Consider the following 16,409-nt stretch of genomic DNA (forward strand, 5'->3'; position numbering starts at 1 on the left):
GAAAAAAGCAAATAATTTTCCTGAGCCCAGTTGGGACCCTGTTGTACCCCAAATTATTTCACTGGGAATGTGGCACAATCTTATCTCTCTCCCAACCTTACGTCCCCAATTGCCTTCCTCCTTACCTTTAATGCTATTCTGGCTGCAGGGAATGAAGAGAGGTCCCTTCTCCACCCCACCCCCAAAAATGATGCTGTGGTTGGGCAGGAAAACTACATTTCCCAGGGCTCCTTAACTTTAGCACACAGTCATAGTCGCATGCCAGGCACAAGATAGGGGAAAGGCCTCCCTCCTTTCCACAAGCAGCAGTAACGCTAAGTGGGAAGGGGGTGTAAATTCTTCTCTAGCTCAGATTAAAGTCTGAGCCAGAGCAGAACTTTTATACTGAGGCAAGTATAATTTCCGACCTAGGAAATAACAAATTTTGGGTGCAGTGCTGGCCCTAGTACTCGGTCCTTGCTTACCTCTGCTCTCTGGCTGGTCAGATAATTCACCATTTGGCTCAGAACACGAGCCAAGTCTCTGATGACCTTTTCTGTTGCTACCATGCTGTGCTTCAAGGCTGTGTTGATGGCAAACTTCTTCAAAGCTGGTATTTCTGAATAAAAGCAAAACAGAAGACAGTGCATGTTACAGCGTCTCTCCAGATTTACTTTCCAACTCTTGCAGATGTCACTATGGCAACAAAGAGCTCCAATGAGAGCTAGATTCTTGACACGGCCTAACCACAGTGCCTGCCCTTATAAGCTTTCTGCTGAACATAGTCAACAGAGAGTAAGGAAAGAGGAGGCTGGATAAGAGACTGTAGCAGTGGGTAAAGGGGCTACAGTGACACTCAGATTACAGGGAATGCGAGGCTACCCCATGAACCACCACTCAAGATGGGGATGCTTATTCTACGCACTTCCCTCCCCCCGCAAAAATGCCTGCCTTGTCCCACTCCTCTGGCCACACTAAATACGCACTGAAAGCCAAGAAGTGCAGTTAAAAAATTATGAAGGTGATGGGAGCAGCCAAGTCTTAACAAAGAGTGTTTGGAAGATCCCCATCAACCGTATGGCAGATGTAAACTTATACCCTGTGCCGGCTGCAGCATGGTCTGCATCAAATAATGGTCTGGGGCCCAGAAAACTATCCCAAGGAGAGGCACAAATGAGAAAACAGGCAGCTCCTGCTCAGCGACCAAGCTGGCAGAGAGTTCTCCAAGCACAACAGGTTTCACCTTCTGGAAAAAGTGACCAATATATCAACAGAGGATTGGGGCCAGCAATGGCAAGTGACTACTGGTTTATACACCACATATACAGAGGACACTGTATTCAACTGGACCTGGTGTTGGTTTGATTTGGATTCCTGCATTGAGCAGGGGGTTGGACTTGATGGCCTTACAGGCCCCTTCCAACTCTATTATTCTATGATTGGTAACGGGGAAGAAGAGCCACCACCTGCAAATACCTGTGTCCTTGGTGTCATGAAAGACTTGAGGTTGGCCGTCTCTGATCAGCTTCCCACAAAGTTTGAGATATTCTGTAGAACTGACAGTGAAAACCTGAAGTTTTCCATACAGGGATTCAGCTTCTCTCGTGTCCCCAGAGTCTGATCTGGTAGAATCTCCATCCCCCATGTCTTCATCACCATCCTCCTCACATTCAGAATACACTGTTTTCTTTGTCATTTCCTACAACAAGAAGCCCCTCCCAATTTTAACTTTGAACTCCCAACAGATCAAGCCTTGCAATTAGCTGCTCATCAAGGCTAACTAACATCGTGCTGGGGAAGCAACTGCCCAAATCTACCATGTAGCCTATGACACAGATGTACATGCAAGTGGAATGGCTGCTAAGTTTTGGTTACTCATCTGCAGGACTGCCATTGGATATTTTGGCCAAAGAGAGTCTACAGAATTTTAAACCAAAGAAGCGTGTTTTTTTTTCCTGAAAGGCATGCTGGACAGACAAAGTATAGCTAAAAATTTAAGAAGAGCCCTGCTAGACCAGACCAAGGTGGGCCCCCTCTAGTTCAGCGTCCTGTTCAGCACAATGGCCAGCCTTATGCTTTTAGTTTATTTCTTTATTATTTTTTTATGAGAAGCCCATAAGCAGGATGGGAAAGCAATTAGGAAGGCATGGGTTTTTTTTAATATGGCACCTTAACACACATCTGTCCACAGCGGCATTTCAGAAAAGTCTGTGAGTGGGTCTCTTTTTAACTCTGCTACAGACTCTTTATTGGTTTAATATGATCTTATTTTGGGTGTGTTCATGATCCTAGAATCCTGTGGGATGAGTGGCAATTTGTAGTGTAATTGTTTTTAAGATTTTTAAAAACATGTTTTTAGTATTTGATTGCTTGTTTAAGTTTATTGTTTAATAATGTTATTTGTTATTTAATTTTTGTAAATTGTATTGTTTTATTGATGTATTTTTATATTTGTGTTTTTCTAGTAAGCTGCCTTGAGGGCCTTTCGGCCATATGGCTGGGTACAGTAGGGCCCCGCTTTACGGCGCTTCGTTCATGTGGCGGTTTTCAATTAGGGAAAGGCCCCGCTCTTACAGCGCTTGTTCCGCTAATACGGCGGGTTTTTTCCGTCACGCGCCATTTTGATGTCATTTTCGCGCAACGCAGCCCGTTATAGTCTATGGGGCCCTGCTTTACGGCGATTTCCACTTTACAGCGGGGGCCTGGTCCTTAACACGTCATATTAGCGGGGCCCTACTGTATAAATAAACTATAATAATAATAATAATAATTTATAAATGTAAATAATTAATATACTTCCCTCACCACTGCCCACCCCCACCAAGCTATTGGGATTCACAGAGGTTCCATTGAACTATCATGCCTAAAAGCTACTGATAAATGAATTCTTCTCTATGAATTCATCTAATCTCCTTTTAAAGCCATCTAAGCCCATGGCCGTCACCAGACTTGTGTCGCAGAGGATTTCCGTAAATAAATTACGTAATGTGCAAAAGAAGACTCTCATCTATCCTGAAACTCTTCCATCCATTCAAGTTCTAGTATTATGAGAGAGGAAGGAAAAGCCCTCTCCATCTGCTTTCTCTGCAACATGCACAATTCTATAAATCTTTTATTATGTCATCCTAAACTAAAAAAAATATCCAAGTACTATCTAGCTTTTTCTGAAAGGGGAGTTGCTCCAGCGCTTTGACCACTGGGGTTGCCCTGTTCTGTGCCTTTTCCAACTCCAGTCTGGTCAATCCAGATGAAAACGGCTTCCAGCAAACCCAAAGAGAAACAAACACACAATATGCTAAAGATGGAAATGGAGAAGAGGCAGCTTGCATTAACTTTCACGACAAGGTGTCCTCATCATGCTACCGTGCAACAAGAAAAGACCTGAATGGAAGGCAGCAAGGCCTCCCCTTTAGGCACACACACCAGACCTTTTTCTTTCTTTCTTTTTTTTGGGGGGGAGGGTGGACTGATCTGCTCCCAAGGTAGCAGAGGCCTAGCTCTGGAAGAGGCATTCTCCAAGCTGCGGTCAACTACCTTCATTCTGGTGGTCCATAGCAGGTTTGTGGACTTGTGGATGAAGACGGGAGAAAGAAAGCACGTCCCCTGCATTAAATATTCATACTGATTTTTAATCGTATTCCTCTTGCTGCTTTTATTTCTTGTATGTTGTATTGTTTTGTATTACAGTTTGAATTCTTTGGAGGGCAAACTGTAATGCAATTAAAATGAAACATACAAGAAATAAAAGCAGGAACAGGAATACAATTTAAGAGGCGTGCAGCACCTAGCAGAGCACATGACAATTGCTACCACAGGCAGAAAAACCATGAACTGGCCGCCAAAACTGGTCTTGGCAATTCTGAAGTGGTCCGTGTGTGTGTGTGCGTGGGGGGGGGAGTTTGGGAAGCGCTGCTGTCGTCTTCTGACAATGCTGTAGGTAAGCTTTCCCACGAGATTGCCTGCACAGAGACCATGAAGAAGAAATGAACTCCACATGCTTTTAATGGAAGGCATCCCCCCCCCCCCGCAAATGCCAACGCTGCCTCACCAGGCAAGGGAAATTCTGGCCGCACGCAGCCCTCCCCTCTGCTCCAGCCACTCAGCTACACACATTCCTACCTCCAGGCCAGCGCTGAAATCCAACAAAATCTGCTGCTTGGAAAACTTATTCCGGGCCTGAACGCAGATCAGGCTAATGGCACGCAGCTTTGCATCCTTCTGTCTCTGCAGGTCATTAATCTAGGCAGGAGAGGCAATGAGAAAGAAGCTGAGGCGTTTCCCCAGAACAGAAGGACGTGTCATCTTGAAAAACAAAAGGGCAACATCTGGCACACCCGTGTGGAAGGTGACAGAACCAACCAGCACTGCTTTCTCCAAAGCTGCATCCCTGGTTGGGGAGGGGCAGGGTGAGGAAGAGAAAAACGACTTACTCTGAACGCCTTCTCCAGAAGGTCGTGCTGTCTCTGGAGCCAGCTGGGGTCTGTGGCATCGCACCCTTGCCGCCTCTGCTGCTGCTGCTGCTGGTGGTGGTGGACAACGCACACACGGCAATGTTACTTGCAGCTTGGGCCAGCGAGAGAACAGAAAAGCACCCGCTGCACCCAACAGACTGGCTTGAGCTTCCCAAGGAGGAAGGAGTTATTCACGCCTCTGACGCCTCTTTCAAATAATAATAATAATAATAATAATAAAAAGAGCTCATGCCCCAGAAAAAAAATAGTCTGCCTCTCGGGTGCTATGGCTAACCTGCAGTCTTGCTGTCAGCAAAAGGACGCATCACAAGCATGCTAGGAAAAAAATGCAGCACACTGTGCTCTTAGCTCATCAGAATTTATACCAATCCACAATGACTCTAAGGCAGCCTTCCCCACCCTGGTATCCTCCAGATGTTCCAGATTCAAACTCCCATCAGCCCCAGGCAGCTTGTCCAATGGGCAGGGAGGAGGGGAGCTGGAGTCCAAAACATCTGGAAGGCACCAAGTTTGGGAAAGCTGTTCTAAGGGGACACCTGTCCTTCTGCGATGAAGAAAAAGCAATGTAAGTTGCCCTCCACTCCTCCGGTGCGTTGGACACAATTCCAGAGCAGAGGCTGTCCTGGGCCTAGAACACAACTCTCACTTCCTTTTATTTCCTTTCCAGCTTCAATTGCTGCAAAGAGATGACTGAAGTTTTCAAAAGGTCTTGTGGCACCTTAATTTTTTAGGGCATAAATGGTTGAGGACTACATAATCTGCTTCATCAGACACATGAAGTGTTTTCCAGAGTTATAGGCAGGGCTGTGGAGTCGGTACGCCAAACCTTCAACTCAACTCCTCTGTTTTTCTACTGTCCGACTCCGACTCCAGCTCCTTCATAAATGGCAAATGTATATTATCTAGTAATAACAAATTTACGGTAGTAAAATGGTAGCACAAGGCATTTCATCACCACCACGTGAATCATCAGGCTAGATTGATAGAGCATAAAATATATTTATTTGATTAAAATTTCTGAACAAGAAAACTTCCCTAAATTCCTATGAAAGTTTTTATTTTGAAGCCGGAGTCGGAACACGTCTACTGACTCCGCCTCCACCCAAACTTGCTTCCGACTCCACAGTCCTGGTTATAGGTATACTGTATATTATGCAAATGTGTGCAGTTCTGCTTTGCTCAGTGCAAAATCTGATTGTTATTTTTTTAAGCGCAGAGCCCCAGGAACCCCTGGGAGCAGCAGAAGCAGGTGTCCCATTGGCTCATTTCACATCAAGACATAGTACCTGAGACTTGTGAGCAGAGCAATCTGCGTCATCACTTAGGAAGCTCCCTTATACCATTGGTCCACTCAGCTCAGTATTGTCAGCACTGACTGGCAGCAGCGCCCCTGGGTTTTGGGCAGAGGACACTCCCAGCTCTACCTGGAGATGCAGCTGGGGACTGAGCCTGACACCTTCTGCATGCAAAGCAGGTGCCTGGGCCTCCCTGGGAGAAGCTTTTCACATTTTGCATCTCACACTGTCACTTAAAATCAGGGCTCTCGTCAGCTGTACAGAGTGGGAGCACAGCTCTGCCAAACGAAGAATGTGTCACCTTTCGAGAGGTAAACTGGGACAAGTAAATCCAACAAAGCCCTTCCTCAATGGGCTTAAGATTGCCCACTGCAAAAGCCAGCCAGAACGCCATCCTACAAGGCACCTGGAGGGAATCAAGGAAGGTACTATCCTGGTGCAGCAGATTAACCCCACGAGCAAAGCACATTTCTGGGAGGTCCCTGCAAGCCAGGGCCAGGGGAATCGTGCTTTAACAGGTAGCTTTTACAGACCTCTTGTTGCAAATGCTCATAAAGGCTATTCTTGTCCCTTTTGGCTTGCATTTCCTGCTTTTCCAGCTCTGCCACTTCATCTTCTATGGACTGAATCTCGCCTCTTAGTTTCAGGTCCCTACAAAATTCAGACCGAGTATTTTTATTGCAATCCATGCCTCTTCCCTTAAAAGAGATTTTACTTTAACCCTTGGCTTCCCAGTAGTGCTGATGGAATGACAGAATCCCCGGCTATCAGTGTCTTCTCCAAGAGCAGCTTTCCCCAACTTGGCAGTTTTATTTATTTTATTTTTATTTTATTTATTTTATTTAATTACATTTCTAGACCGCCCTATAGCAGAAAGCTCTCAGGGCGGTGTACAACAAATAAAATCACAATTAAAATATGAGCAAGTGTGAAAAATATAATACAATTATAAAAACATTAAACATGATAAAAATCCGAAATAGAATTGCCATTGAGTTTATAAATTAAAATCCATATTAGGTTTAAAATTAAATTTAAAATGTTTAAAAAGCCTGGGCGAAAAGGTAGGTTTTTACCTGGCGCCGAAAAGATAACAAAGAAGGCGCCAGGCGTATCTCGTCTGGGAGGGCATTCCATAGTTCGGGGGCCACCACCGAAAAGGCCCTAGATCTAGTTGTTGATCTCCGGGCCTCTTTATGAGTTGGGACCCGGAGAAGGGCCTTCGACGTCGAGCGTAGTGAACGGGTAGGTACATAGCGAGAGAGGCACTCCACCAGGTATTGCGGTCCGATGCCGTTTAGGGCTTTATAGGTAAGAACCAACACTTTGAATCTGGCCCGGAAACATATCGGTAGCCAGTGCAGCTGCGCCAGGACAGGTGTTATATGGTCAAATTTCTTTGTCCCAGTGAGAACTCTGGCCGCAGCATTTTGCACTAGCTGAAGTTTCCGAACCGTCTTCATAGGTAGCCCCACGTAGAGTGCATTACAGTAGTCCAATCTAGAGGTTACCATAGCATGGATAACTGAGGCTTTTAGATTCTTTCAGTTGTAGATTACAACTCCCATGATCTCCGACCACTGGCAACGGGAGTTAGCAGTCCACAACACCTGGAGGGCACCAGGTTGGGGGAAAATCATCTTACAGCTTGCCTTCTGCTCAGCCAACAGAATGGAGATGCTGAGCTCTGCCCCACCTGCCATTAACTAGCCACAGTCAACCACGATGGCCGGGTAGCCCCGGGAACTTCACAGTTTGGCTTTACATGGACACAGCAGCTTCTAACAGCATTTATTTAATTTTCTATCCCACCCTTTTTCCAAAATCAGGGAGACAGACGCACCTCACTAGGGAGGGCATTCCACAAATGGGGAACCGCCACTGATAAGGCCCTGGCCAGCACAACTAGGAGCAATATGGGATTTTGGGGATGTTGTTGAAGTAACAACAAGATACTTGGGATGCCTTTCTCTACCCTATACATGTCTCCCACCACCACCGCCAATGTCCACAACAGACTAGTGCAAACCGAGGAGGTTACCTGACTATATCTGTAATGTTAAAGCTATCCGTCTTGGTACAGACGAAAGCCAGGCTCCCATACTGGCCGTCCATGAGCAGCTGCCTACGCAAGTTTGCACTCAGCATCTCCTTGGCGGTCTTATCGTCCACTGCCCGGGTGATGCTGGCAACCACCCAGACGGCATTGCAGTTCTTTAGGTACTGGAGGGGAAGAAGGAAGGAAACTTCTGCTAAAGTGAAACAGCTTCATTGACACAGGACAGAGTCACAACCTGGCTCTGTGTGCGCGCAAGTAAAAATAAAGATAGGCAACTGGGAGCATAGGCAACTGTTAGGGGGAAATGCACTCAGCCAACAACAGCATCACCACCAGAGAAGGTGTTCGTACCTCTTTGGCTGCGCCATCCCTGGCTGCATTGGAGTCTCGGATTCCAGGCAAATCCACCAGCACAGCTCCAGTCTTCAGAACCTCAGCTTTAGCAACACGGATCCTCACACATTTCACAATGGGCCAAAACTCTCCACCTTTCATCTCCCGCAAACTGTCAGTTTGAGAATCAATGAATTTCTCAATGTTTGTGCGGAAATCTGCTGCCTGGGAATGAAGCAGGAGATCAGCATCTTAAAGGTGGGTAATCTCAAGATGCACCTCCAACAAGTCATTCAACTTAACAACGTCTGTACAAAAGAATCACTTTTGTTGACATAAAACTAGCTTTCTGCGTTTGTATTCAATTATGCTGACACCTCGAACTCTATTTTAGAATGATAGTTTGTCAAGCTAGTGTGGCGGCATCTACCCTGTGGAATCCCCTCCCCTTAAATATTAGAGAGGTGCCATCTCTGTTACCTTTTCGGCACTTACTGAAGACCTTCCTCTTTCAACAAGCCTTTTGAGTTGAGACCTATCCCAGTCTGCATCTGTGTTGGAATTGCTTTTTAATATTTTTTTAAAAAACAATACTGTATGTTTTTAACCCTTTAAAGATGTCTTAGCTTTTTTAAAAAATGTTTTTAAGGTAGTGTTGTTTTAATTATTTTAAGGTCTGTTTTTATGTTTTAATGTGTTTTTAGCGCTTTTGTCTGCCGCCCTGGGCTCCTGCTGGGAAGAAGGGCGGGATATAAATCAAATATTAAATAAATAAGCTCAGCATCCAAGGTTGGCACAGTGGGCTACTTGTCAGGGCCGGGCAGCACAGGCGTAGGGTGGGACCAACAAATGGGAGTCAATTTCTTGTCTATGTGTAGCTTTTGTACTTATCCAGGTCATTCTTGATTTCCATATGCTGAAAGCAGGCAGGCCAGGCATGCAAGCATCATCTGTCATTGTATGGTCAGTCAATACCAATTTCTAAGTCAAGCAGGTAAAGTCTAGTAAAGTCCTGCTTTTTTATGCCCCCCCCTCCCCATTACTGTGAGATATGGTCTTGAATCTTCTATTCTGTAATCTACCTGGGGGCCTTTTGGTGAAGGGAAGGGGGCGACAATACACGCATTTCATAAATAAGTTAATACATTTTAATTAAGCTCGCAACAACCACGCTTCTACTTGCCGTCTCAGCACAGATGTGCTTCACAGTCCCGAGGTGCTGGGTCACCTCCTGCATGTCTTCCAGCTTCCCTAGCTCATCTACTCTCCCGTAGACGGCTTTCACCCGGCTGTAGGCAGCCCCAGCTTCCGTCTTGCGATCTGGACAACGCTTTTTCAAGTTACCAGATTTGTCCTTCATGTCTTCAAGGAGAGCTTTTAGCTCTTTATACCACTCCTGGGGGGTGGGGACAAGGTAGGGAATGAAGACAGCTTTTAGAGTGAGGAACTTCCATTACTTTAAATCAGCCCCTGCCAACCTGGTGCCCACCAGATGTTGCTGGACTACAAGTCTCATGACCCCACATCCATGATGGCTGGGGACGATGGGAGTTGTGGTCCAGCAACATCTAGAGGGCGCCAGGTTGGCGGGGGATGATTTAAATGTTTTACATTTGTAGAAAAAGGGGACTCAGAAGTACAAAGGTTTTCTACGTCCACCCTGGCACTGTTTGGTAGAAGCAAGCTTGTATGCTCTAGTAGGGAGATGTCCCATTTAGCCAGATTTGGGGACGCCTCTGTGCTTGTTTACTGTGATGTAACTTCCTGCTGACCAGGTGTTAGTTTGCCCTTCTCTTCCTCTTCTTTGTTAAGAGGAGTTCTTCTCTCACACGCACAATCTCCACTAAACCACAGGAGAGAGGAGCCTTCAGAGGCTTCTCTACAAGAACATCCAAATCTTGGACTGAAATCTTCAACCTACTTTAGTCTTTTCTCTCCAAGCTGGAGCCCATGTTTCCTAAATATATGAAAGCTCATGAGTAAACATTTTAATAAATGAAGAAGACTGTCTCTGTTGCTTTTGTTCAGCTAGTCTGTATGGGAAGGTGGGCGGGATAATTCTCATTCTGCTATGCTAAGATACACGCCAACAGTCACAGCTTCATAGCCCACGAGGCCAATTTTGCTCTGCAACCTCCCCCACCCCACTAGCCCTTCCCAGGCCACCCACCAATCCCACTGAACCTGCTGCTCCCACAGAGGCCGGCCGTGGCAGTGGCCTGATGCTGTAGAAGAGAACCAGGCCGGCCACCAAGCCGGGCAACCTACTTCGTGGGAGAGAAATTCCACCTCCGCTTCGTAGGGGCTGCCCCCCGCAGCCCTGGAGATCCCCACCACCACAGCCGTGCAGGCTCTCATGGCCGAGGTGGGCAGCACCGCCTCCTCATCCAGCAGGGCATTCAGCAAGCAACTCTTCCCTGCCCCTGTGTTCCCCACCACCGCAATGTAGGTTTGGGGCATTTTGGTGGCCTTCTGGAGACCGGCAATCTGCTCTCTTAGTGAAAAAGAAATGTGTGTCAGGTTCGCACCCAGCAGCTTCATACTGATATCACTCCCATCTGCTCTGATGAACACACTGCCACCACCCTCCTCCTTCGCCCAAGCCAAAACCTTCTCAAGATGGTGGCCAGTAGAATGAGGGTCCCGAGCAAAAGCAGACCCTTACGTCACCTGGCTCCACCTTGCCTCCTCCTGCTAGCAGCCTAGCCTATTTGTTTGCTGCTTTGGCTCAGCTGAGCCACACCTTCACACTTCTCCCTCTCTCTGGCTGCAGCAACAACAACAGTGGGATGGTGCATGCACCTGCAAGGGAGCTCTCCATCACACCCTGTCTCTGCCCTGCACATGTGTAACCTTCCGACAGCACAGATCACCCAAACTTCAGTCAATGGAGAAGCAGCAAAAGAGGAGCCCTGCTGACGAATGACGGCCATCCCCCAGAGCACTCCTATGGATGCCTTTGGAGATTCAGCAGGCGGAGACCCAAGAGGGGGAGTGGTTGGTAGTGGCATCCTTGTCTACAGAACAATCTCCTCAAGGAGCCTTGCCTGGCACCCTCCTTGATGCCCTTGGGGCTTTAGACAAAGAAGTCACCCAGGCCTTTAAACCATATGAATTTGGTTTTAGCCTCTGCCGGCCTGTCTTGTTAGATGACTCAGCTTTTTAAATCTGGCTCAACTTTTTTTATTCTGCAATTTGTTTGTAAGGTGCCATGAAAACGGAAGTATTGAAGGATGAGGTACAAATAATTTTAATGTAATGAAGAGAGGTTTGTGGATAAGGCCTTTGGGGACATTATAGCTGTGCCCACTCCCAGAATGATACCTCGCCTGCTCTCATGGAGACTGAGGGCCTTGGGGAAGGAGAACGTCCATTCGAGGAAGAGGGAACCCTTAGAAAGGATCCATTCCTTAGGGAACGAGCAGAAATCCTCTCCTGCTGAGGATACTTCTCCAGAGGTGTGTGGAGAGATCCTAGTACTGGGCAATCCCATCACTAAGAACATAAGGGGGGGTGATGAGTGTGCAGGGTGATTTGCCTGCCTGGCTTGAAGGTTGTGGATGTTGCCCGATGTCTAGATAGCTTGGTAGATAGTGCTGGGGAGGAGTGAGTGGTCGTGGTGCACATTAGTACCAGTGATGGGGGAAATGCCATCGTGAGGTGCTGGAAGCAAAATTTAGGTTGCTAGGTAGGATGCTGACAGTCAGAACCTCCAAGGTAGCTTTCTCCGAAATGCTACCAGTTACAGCTAGACAGGCGCAGCTTTGTAATCTCAATCCGTGGATGAGGCATTGGGAGAGGAGGGGTTTGGATTTGTTAGGCACTGGGGAACATTTTGGGACAAGCTGAGCCTTTACGGAAGGCAATTGGATCCTTGGATGACAAGGGAGTCAAAGGTATGCTTAAGCAGAAGGACAGTGCAGAGAAGCTGAATGAAGCTTTCCATCGTGTCTTCACGGTGTAGGGCAGATCCCTGAACCAACATTTGCAGGAAAGGAGTCTGAGGAACTGAGACAGATAGTGGTGATGAGAGATGAAGTTCTAGGCTTAGTAGACAACATAAAAACTGATAAATTGCCAAGTCTGGATGGCATCCACCCAAGAGTTCTCAAAGGACTCAAATGTGAGATTGCTGATCTTCTAAGAAAAAATCTGTAACCTGTCCCTCAGATCTGCCTCCACACCTGAGGACTCAAAAGTGGCCAATGTTAACACCAATATTTAAAAAGGGATTCAGAGGAGTTATCTTAATGTCTGTCCTGGGAAAACTGGTAGAAAGTACTGTTAAAGATAAAATAATCAAGCATATAGAAGAGTGAGCCTTGCTGAAGCAGAACCAGCCTATTAGAGTTCTTTGAAAGTGTCAACCAGCAAATAGATAGAGATGATCCGGTTGACATAGTATACTTGGACTTTCAAAAAGCTTTCGAGAAGACAACCTCCAGTACTACTGAGTAAGCTTAGCAGACATGGAGTAAAAGCAGAGGTCCTCTTGTGGATCAAGAATTAAGCAGTAGGAAGCAGAGAGTAGGCATAAATGGACAGGTCTCCCAATAGAGGGATGGAGAAAGTGGAGGATTGGTAATGAGACCTGTGCTTTTTAACTTGCTCATAAATGATCTAGAGTTAGGGGTGAGCAGTGAGGCAACCAAGTTTGCTGATGATACTAAATTGTTCAGGGTCATTAATACAAAAAGGGATTGCAAAGAGCTCCAGAAGGACCTCTCCAAACTGAATGAATGGGTGCTAAAATGGGAAATCTAACATTTATTAATCCTATAAATAAATAAATAAATAAATAAAATTCAATGTAAAACAAGTGTAAAGTTATGCATATTGTAGCAAAAAAATCTTAATTTCATGGGGTCTGAACTGGCAGTGACTGACCAGGAACTAGACCTTGAGGTCATGATGGATAGCTCAATGAAGGTGTCGACCCAGTGTGCACAGGTGTGAAAAAGGCGAATTCCATTGGTATGGATCATTTGGAGCTTTTTAGTTTAGAGAAAAGGCAAGTCAGAGGTGACATGATAGAAGTGAATAAAATTTTGCATAGCATGGAGAGAGTGGGAAGAGAAAAGGTTTTCTCCCTCTCTCAGCACTAGAATTTGTGGACATCCAATGAAGCTGAATGTTAGAAGATACAGGACAAACAAAAGACAGTATTTCTTCACACAGTACATATTTAAACTAGGGAATTTGCTAGTTTAAATGGACACCAACTTGGATGGATTTAAAAGACAACTAGACAAATTCATGGAGGAAAAGGCTATGAATGGCTGCTTCCAAATGTCAGGTGCTGGGAAATCACAAGTGGGACGAGGGCCATTGCACTCACGTCTTTCTGGAGGGCTTCCCATTGGGCTATCTGGTCGGCCACTGTGAGAAGAGGATGCTGGACTAGATGGCGCCCTTTGGCCTGATCCAGCAGACTCTTCTTACGTTCTTATGAAACAAATCAGTCAGACTAGAAGCAGTCAGACTAGAAGCTAAGGCCCAAACTGCCTGCCTGCCAGGAGGTGGCACGTTCAGCCACAACTAAGCAAGACTTCACTTAACTAGGGGTGCCTGGAGAATCTCCCCTCCTTTGTGGTGACTGGTAAGCCTTGGAAGAGGTTGCAACCACAGTTACTCCTCTGCTTCAGATTCTGTTTTGCCTCACTGCATCCCTATGCGGCAAAACGAGGCTCTTGCTTGCTTCAGAGACATGTGCATGATAGGATCGGAAATTATGGGAAATGGAAATGGACTGCCTTCAAGTCGATTCCAACTTATGGTGACCCTGTGAATAGGGTTTTCATGGTAAGCGGTATACAGAGGTGGTTTACCATAACCTTCCTCTGAGGCTGAGAGGCAGTGACTGGCCCAAGGTCACCCAGTGAGCTTCAGGGCTGTGTGGGGATTCAAACCCTGGTCTCCTAGGTCGCAGTCCAACACCTTAACACTACACCACACTGGCTCTCTACAGAAATTATAGGGCAGGATTAATTATGACAGGATGAGGGAAAGCCACCAATGCACCCTACTTTGCCGCTGCAAGGCTGTTGTAAAGACAAAAGGACTTTTTTTCTTGGGACTGCCAACTCACAACCTAATATAAGGACATAGGAAGACCCCTGAAGCAGCTGGATCAGGCCAGAGGGGCCCTTGTCTAGTCCAGCACCATTTCCTCACAGTGGCTAACCAGGCACCCTCAGTGGGAAGCCCGCAAGCAGGACCTAAGCAAAACAGCCCTCTACTCTCCTGCAGTTCCAGCAATTCAGGAGCATAAGTGGAAGTACAGCCTAGCCATCATGGCTAGTAGGCTATAAGTACATACATAAATAGTAGTCATCACTGACAGCCCCATCCTCCATGAGTGTCTGACAGAGAGGCTGCCTTCACTGTACTGTGCTCAAGTAGGGAAAACCTGCCTGATTCTTTCAGGAAGGATCAAGGAGCAGGAAGCCAACAGTCATCTCGGAACCTGCTCAGAGTTCTACTCTCCTGAAAAATTCACATGATGTTTTCTGCATACACCGTTCTGCACGTGAATGTGAATTAAATACTTATTTTTTAAAAAAACACAACAGGAAATAAACAATGACCACAACACTGGGCAGTTATCTCCTAATCTTTGTTCTGATGATGCAGGCACCTGCTCCCCAGCCCTGCCCATCGGCAAGACCGGAAGGAGACGAAGTCTTACCTCCACTTCTCCACGTGCACATTGTCAATCCCTTCCAGGGATTCCAGGGATCCCAAGATCTCTCTGAGCACACTCTGGCACTCCTGCAACTGAAAGGCAATGTCTTGCTCCGAGCATGCCCAGTCTGTTGGGACATCACTCTTTGTGCCAGCAGTGTCAGGCCAGTGATTGGTCCGCGACTGAGTACCAGAAGCACTGGGACTCTCTCTCGACACAGAGGCATCTCCTCCTGCAAAGCCCAGAGAAGGAAGGCAGGGCTCATATTCATCATCAGAGCAAACACGCTCTGTATCCAACTGCCCAGTCACCTCAGCGTCTTTTAACCGATGAAGGAGCAATTGGTCTCTATTTTGACAGTCCACAGGTCTTGCAAAACTCTCTGGCTGCCCATTGGCTGAGGCTCTGGGTACGCACAGCTTATGCATGACTCTGAAGACTGGAGAATGAGCCGTGGGATATGCTGTGTAACGGCTGGGGCTGTCCTGATTTTCTCCAGCATCACACAGATCCTTTTCTTCTTTCAAGACCCAAGAAACGGACGGTGCATCTGTCAGGCAACCCGGAGCAGACACACCATCTTTCAGCTGGGAGGGGCTGCAAGCAAGCATCTGGTTACCAAACAAGCCAGTGGCCGGCAAGGTGCTGGAGCTCTCTGTGTCCCCTTGAGCTCCTTGAAAAGCATTGCTGGAGTCCATTTGCCCTGCCCATGCCACCACACCGCTGTTTCTGCACAGGTCCTTGTCCAGATCTTCCTCAGTGCTATCAGCCATGCCAGCAGAATCACTAGCCTCAGAGGAGGAGAGGGGCAAATAGGATCCACTCAGCAACAAAGGATGCTCAGCTTGGCTGCTGGCTTGAGTTGGGGAAAGGGCCGAAGAGCCTGGCAACAGAGAACCTTCACTCTTTATGTCGCCCATGCTGGGACAGCTTGCCGGCTCAGAAGCGACAACCGAGGAAGAGGGAGACCCAATTCTGCTGTCATCATTTTGGCAGTTATGCTCTTCATAAGGTGGATCCCTTTTCAGTGGCACGTGAGTATGTTCCACGTCTTTCCTTGCATCAGATGCTGCACTGCACTCCGCCAGAGACGATAAGGCAGAAGGGTTGTCAATGGCAGGGTCACATTCCATATCTAAGGAAGGAATTTTTGAGCAAAGTGGCAGAGAGGGTCATGGTGGCATAACTGCAAGTATTCTTGGAAGATACCGAACATCTAGAGCCATTGCAGTCTAGCTTCTGACCTGGCTTTGGGACTTAGATTATCTTTATCAAGAGAGGGGTGAGGAGAGCATGACCCCATTACTCTCACGCAACCTTTCAGCTGCTTTTATTTTTTATTTGATTTATATCCCGCCCTTTCTCCCAGCAGGAGCCCAGGGAGGCAAACAGAAATGCTAAAAACACTTTAAAACATCACAAAAAACCTTAAAATACATTAAAAACAACATTAAAAACATTTTTAAAAAGCTTTAAAAACAGCTTTTTTTAAAGAAAGGGTTAAAACGTATTATTAAACATATTAAAAGCAATTCTAACACAGACTGGGAGCTTTTGATACCATCTATCACAACATCCTACTGGAC

General features: G+C 46.6%; 1 protein-coding gene across 1 annotated transcript in view; it reads right to left on the reverse strand.

Moving 5' to 3' along the window:
• The window catches only part of NUGGC (nuclear GTPase, germinal center associated), a 68,167-nt gene that overhangs the window by 22,422 nt on the left and 29,336 nt on the right, over positions 1 to 16,409 (reverse strand). Inside the window, exons 8-17 of the mRNA XM_061612294.1 lie at positions 14,827 to 15,958; positions 10,407 to 10,632; positions 9,318 to 9,534; positions 8,157 to 8,359; positions 7,788 to 7,969; positions 6,280 to 6,397; positions 4,410 to 4,499; positions 4,099 to 4,218; positions 1,456 to 1,678; positions 465 to 598 (exon numbers count right to left, since the gene is read on the reverse strand). Coding sequence (XP_061468278.1) covers positions 465 to 598; positions 1,456 to 1,678; positions 4,099 to 4,218; positions 4,410 to 4,499; positions 6,280 to 6,397; positions 7,788 to 7,969; positions 8,157 to 8,359; positions 9,318 to 9,534; positions 10,407 to 10,632; positions 14,827 to 15,958 — 2,645 coding nt within the window. The remainder of the gene's footprint in view (positions 1 to 464; positions 599 to 1,455; positions 1,679 to 4,098; positions 4,219 to 4,409; positions 4,500 to 6,279; positions 6,398 to 7,787; positions 7,970 to 8,156; positions 8,360 to 9,317; positions 9,535 to 10,406; positions 10,633 to 14,826; positions 15,959 to 16,409) is intronic.

This window comes from Rhineura floridana, chromosome 1 (genome assembly GCF_030035675.1).
Source record: "Rhineura floridana isolate rRhiFlo1 chromosome 1, rRhiFlo1.hap2, whole genome shotgun sequence".
Lineage (NCBI taxonomy): Eukaryota > Metazoa > Chordata > Lepidosauria > Squamata > Rhineuridae > Rhineura > Rhineura floridana.